Here is a 5,554-nt window from a genome sequence, read left to right on the forward strand (position 1 = left end):
TTAAAAAATAAATATCCTATTAAACTACTTATAATAACACTTTTAATAGATGTAGGTTATAAATGGAGGGAACATATTTATTTTTTCCCTCTTGGTTATTTTATTAATTTGTTTTTCACAAATTTTAAGATAACAATAATAATAACAACAACAACAATAATAATAATAATAATAATAATAATAAATAGAAACAAACGTGCTCAAGAAATCCCAAAAAATCAGCTCACACTTTCACCCTCATCCAACGAAGAGCCAGCAATCAAAATTCTTCATTCTCCTTGCAATCCCTCCGTCAATCCTTCATAAAGAATCTGCAGATTCACACTCCAGTTGTGCAATAGAAGCCCATTGAAAACAATGCAGAATTGACACTCAATTTCGTTTTTTCACCATTTTCCGTGAGATCTCATCTCCATTTCCCCTATTGATATGCAATTACTGTTTGGGATCTGATTAAATCACTTGATTAGGTGGAGGAATGGCATGAGCAACGCCGACACTATTCTTATTGGACATAAAGGGTGGGGTTTTGGTGTGGCGAGACTAATCTATCGTGCAGACGTCTCCATGATGCAAGCCGAGCCTTTCTTCACCAAGCTCATTCAGAAAGAGGTTTCACTTATTCGTGTGTTTATTATGTGCATGCTGCTTGTCTGTTTGATCAATTCTTCTGTTTTTTTGTTTGATTTTTGTTATTACTGTTTAGTGTACTGATGATCTGCATTTTTGTGCATTGAAGATGCATAAAATATTGAACAATCTATTTTGTCTATTATGAAAGTGAGATAATTTGGGTGGGTTAGATTAGTTATAGTTTGATCTGATCTCATCTTTTTCATTTTTATTGAACAACCTTTGTACGTGAAATGAAAAATTAAGTTGATTGATGATTTCAGAGGTTTGGATGATCACTTGAGTTGTAGGAAAACTCATAATAATTATTAAAATCCTATAAGGTGGCATAAAGGCACATACCCCATTTTCGTACCTATAGACATGCCAAACCTCTAGCTCTTTACTTAAGCATGCACCTTGTGAATAAAACAAGCACCTTGGAGGCCCAAAATGTGCCTTCAATGAATGGATCACCTATTTAAGTGAAATAAATTTAATAGCCTTACATATTTATTTGTATACTCTAAATTATATATTTGTTATTGTTGTTAAATAGCAATTTACTAGATTTGTAACTAGTATACAAATCTTTTATACTGGACATTGATAAGTACTAGTATACAAATCTTGTATACTTTGTGCGATATTTTGAGACGATTTTAGATACGTGATAACTAGTGAAACTTTCAATTAATTGGGTATTCAAGTTAGAATACCCAATTAATTATCTGGTGCAAATTTGGGTAGAGGGCAATTATTTGGGATCATTTTCCTTAATTATCATGATGTGAGTTGATTTATACATATATTCAGCTGTAGTGTTACTCTTGAATTGTCACTTTTCCCACAAAATATTGTTGAGGTCTGGTAGAAAGAAAAAATAATATACTTGTGCATAACTTCCATATTTGATTCATCTTGTCAAGTTTTAATGTGTAGGAATCCCAGATATTTGGTAGTGTTGGCATTGCCTACCTTCCATTGGGAATGATGCCCTCATTTATCCACTGCCCAAAGGCTGTTATCACCCGTTCGCAGTTTATCAAGGTACCTTACTCATGTTTCTGATGGACTTCACCCTTTTCTGTATCGGCCTGGGAAAAAGTTTATTTTTTCAGAAGTTTCAGTCAATGCATACAATTTCATGTGAGTCTTATATGCTATGGCCTGTAGGAAGCTACTAAACTGTGAAAAAATGCAAAAGAACTGAAAAAAATAGCTGATGCTCTTCATCAGGAAGAAATAAGTGGTAGTAAGTGTAAAAAATGACGCAAAATTGTGAGAAGTGTAGAAAAGGTTTGTGTGTCTGTCTGTCTTTTGCTGTTTTGTTATCTTTTGTGTGTCTCATTCGGTGTTTAAAAAGGCGTAGCGTTGGTCTGTAGCATTTTTATCCTGCGATAGCGTAGCGTAAATAGCGCAGCGCATAGCGTAAGTTATTTGTGCACGTCAATTATTTAATTAAAAAATAGAAATATGCTTATATAAGTAAATAGGTGAGATAATTAGTTATGAAATCATAATAATTTAGAAAGTCTTACAACTAAAACGACATAATCTAAAAATAATCGGATCTAGGGTTCATCTTTACCTCTGAAGTCAGCTCTAGAAAGTTTCAATTCTGAATCGGCTCTAGTTTTCTTCGCGTGAAGACTTCTGAATCGGTTCTAGGGCTTGGACGTGGGAATCGGCTTGGATGTACAAGTTATAGGTCAAATAAATAAATTTATGGGCTTTTATTTTTAGGCCCAAAAAGCGTGGGCTATCACCAGAAAAGCGCAATAGCGCACGCTATTTGCTTCTAGGCGCGCCTCACCCACAAATAGCGTGTGCTATTGAAGCAAACCGCTAAGGACCGAGCGCTATATAGCGCTCGGCATGAAAAGTGCGCTATAGCGGGCTACGTATAGCGCGCTTTTGGAAACACTGGTCTCATTTGACTCTTTATAGTTTTTCGAGTTGCAGTTTCTTTATTGTAATTCTAAAAGGTGATATGTTTGTCACATTTTAACCATCCAATAACTATGCAGGGACTACTACTTTTGGAAGAGGACGTGAAATCTTTGGAAGAAATGTATCCTCAAGGAGAAAAGGTTAACAAATGAAAAGGATAAATTATAGCTTTCTTTTTCAAAAGAAAAGTATTTTTAAAAAAAAGAACAGAAAAGGAGGGTAACACCAAAAAAAAAAAACTAATGGAGGTGTCTATTCTATTCAGCTGAGACATCTTGGGCTATGACTGTTCTTGGTTACTTGCGAAACTGGTGTTTGGAGTTATAGGGTATGTCCTTTCTTGTGACTTTTCTGATGCAATCTTGAATTTCCTTTTTAAATTATCGATGCAAAACTAGTAATCTTGGGATGTGGCTCATATTTTTTTGGTAATAAAAATATTTCTGATTAAATAATATCTGAATTGATGATTGGTCTTTGAATTCATGTTGCTAGTTATGGTTCTTTTCACTCGATGATTAACTATAATTTGGTAAAGTTAACTTCTCTTCTGGCTCTACATTATCTTGGGTATAAATTTGAACAGATTCAGAGGGAGATTGCTACAATGCAATTGATAAAGCATCCCCAAGTTGTTCAATTATACTTGCTAGTTTTTCTTTTAATGATTTTAGTTTCTACTTCTTTCCACGGAAGAGAGTATTTCGCTTGTGCTCCTACTGGTTCTGGAAAACTTGCATTTTTCTGCCCAATACTTATCAAACTTCACGAAACTTCAGGTATTTATAAAGCGTGAAGTTTTAAGGTGCTGTAAAATACTTTTGAAAAATTCTATTTAGCAATCTCTTGTCATCAGCAGGCTTCAAAGGACGGTGTTATATGATATGAGCTAAGGAACTATACGATGAGCTGAAATATGACAATGTTCGAGATGATGTCATACATGTTTATCTTTCTAAAATACAGGTATATTTGCTTAATGTGTGGTTGAAATGTTTGAAATTTTAGCTTCAAGATTTCCTTAACGTCAATCAATAGAAGAAGAGAGAGAGAGAGTGCGGTTGAAAACTTTCGATCTGGAAAAACGTGGGTTTTGATTGCCATCGATGTTTACACTTGATCTGTCATATACTTTAGTAAACTTGATTAAAACTGTCGTTATTAGCTATAGTTTTCAGTACAGTTGTATTGTTCAATCCTATAATTGGTACAAGAGACTAGGGTACGTGTTTAGTCTCATTAATTATAAAATTAGTGCAATTATAGCAGGGGATAGTTCGGTGGTATCAGTCATTCCACTTTCTTGTTTGGCTATGTAAGGCGCGATGAGTGAATTGTCTTACGACAATTGAAATGTTTTACCTGGGTATTTTGGGTAAACATCATAAATTTTTTTATGCTCTGCGCTTCAAACTCACATATAGAACGTCTATCTTAAATATTCATTACATTAAAAACTATCAAAAGTTGTCTGTTTGTATTCTGTTCAAATTATTCCTTGCATTTTATCATGTTTTCTGGCCTTTCATAAAGGTCGTTCGGGTATGGATAAAAGATGCGTAGAGGCGATAACCTTATACACATAAGCTGATGGTCCAAATGTTGATCCTTTAACCGTTCGAATCTTTGAGAAGTTGCTTGCTTTTGATCCCAAGGATTGTCCAGCTGTTAAATATTTTTTGGTTATTTTGTTGGTGGATATCCCACTTAGAAGTAAAACGTTTGTAAGTTGGAAAGACAAATATGATAATCATGTATCAATATTTTGGATTCTTTGATATTTTTTATTTATGTTTTAAGTTAAGTTAATTTGTTATCTACCGGAATTGTGGAGTGAAAATGGCTATTTATTTCGTAATACATAATTTTTTGGTGTCTTGATGAAGCATCAAAACTAAGCAGATAGATATGTGATTCTAACACTGTGTTTGGATCACAAGAATTGGACGGGATTTGGTGGGATTTGAAATTGGAAATACCGTTTCACTGTTTGGCAACTTGAGATTTCAAAACGGGATTGGTATTTGGTGGGATTTGATGGGATTTCAATTAGTTATGTGAAATCTTGACAAAATTGGTCGGATTTCACGGTATTTCACGGGATTTGAGTTTATAAAGCAATAAAATTATTTTTAATAATAAATTCATATACTTTACTTATATATTTTAAGATTTTTTTTATAATTTTTTTTATAAAATATCATTTATCCAAATCCAAATCCAATTCCAAATTCCATTTTTTAGACATCCAAACACACTGTAAAGCTAATAAATGAGATTTCAAAATGTCCTTATAAAAAGAAAAATAGTGACACTTTTAAATGTTCATATAAATTAGTATAAGAGACATTTATATATGTCACAATAATATGGCTAAAATGACATTTTAAACTGACAAAATAAATTACTTATAGTGACACTTTTTATTGTCATTATAAATAAATATACAAGACAAACATACGTGTCATTTCAAATAATCTTTCTTAACATTTTATATTGTCTTAAATTTTTAATTCGTGACACTTATAAAGTCGGTATTAATATGTTATCTTGACATTAAAAAACGTCACAAAGGCTAAGACGACATTAGAATAGAGAACATTTATCGTTAGTGTTACCAAAACTTTAATGTCACTAAAAGTTCCATATAAGAGCAATTATTTGTGTCGTTAAAGGCCATTATTCTTGCAGACGAGGGCATCCCCATGATAAATCTCTTGTAAAAGTTTATATTGTGTTACACGTGTATCATATAACTACCACATCAAAATTTAATAACCCAATTTTATTATCATAAATCTCTTCAACTATTTTATGGGTGTCACTGAGTCTCGGTGTTAATAATTGCGGATTGCATGCATGAACACTACTTAAGTGTTGTTGGATTTTGAATATTGTGTAGAATAAAAATGTTTGGTTTGTGTCTTGACAAATGTCTCGACAAATTCTGAAACAAAACACCAAAAAACATGCTTAAGTCAAAGCTAGA

At 32.8% G+C, this 5,554-nt stretch overlaps 1 protein-coding gene across 10 annotated transcripts; it reads left to right on the forward strand.

The window, feature by feature from the left end:
* The first annotated feature begins 230 nt into the window (after positions 1-230).
* LOC140891841 (LIMR family protein Os06g0128200-like) lies at positions 231-4,374 on the forward strand. 10 transcript variants are annotated; one of them, XR_012152620.1, is made up of 8 exons: positions 231-398; positions 471-612; positions 1,555-1,662; positions 2,643-2,705; positions 2,831-2,893; positions 3,262-3,344; positions 3,422-3,531; positions 4,099-4,374. XR_012152620.1 is itself a non-coding variant. In XM_073300502.1 (6 exons), exons 2-5 carry the CDS (start codon positions 484-486, stop codon positions 2,849-2,851), a joined length of 321 nt encoding a protein of 106 aa, XP_073156603.1. In that variant the 5' UTR covers positions 231-398; positions 471-483; the 3' UTR covers positions 2,852-2,893; positions 4,099-4,374. The 10 variants fall into 10 exon arrangements, 1 of the variants encoding a protein (XP_073156603.1); XR_012152621.1 differs by having other exon boundaries at positions 3,425-3,531; XR_012152616.1 differs by having other exon boundaries at positions 2,831-3,344.
* The last annotated feature ends 1,180 nt before the right edge of the window (positions 4,375-5,554 follow it).

Source organism: Henckelia pumila, chromosome 3, assembly GCF_033568475.1.
Source record: "Henckelia pumila isolate YLH828 chromosome 3, ASM3356847v2, whole genome shotgun sequence".
Lineage (NCBI taxonomy): Eukaryota > Viridiplantae > Streptophyta > Magnoliopsida > Lamiales > Gesneriaceae > Henckelia > Henckelia pumila.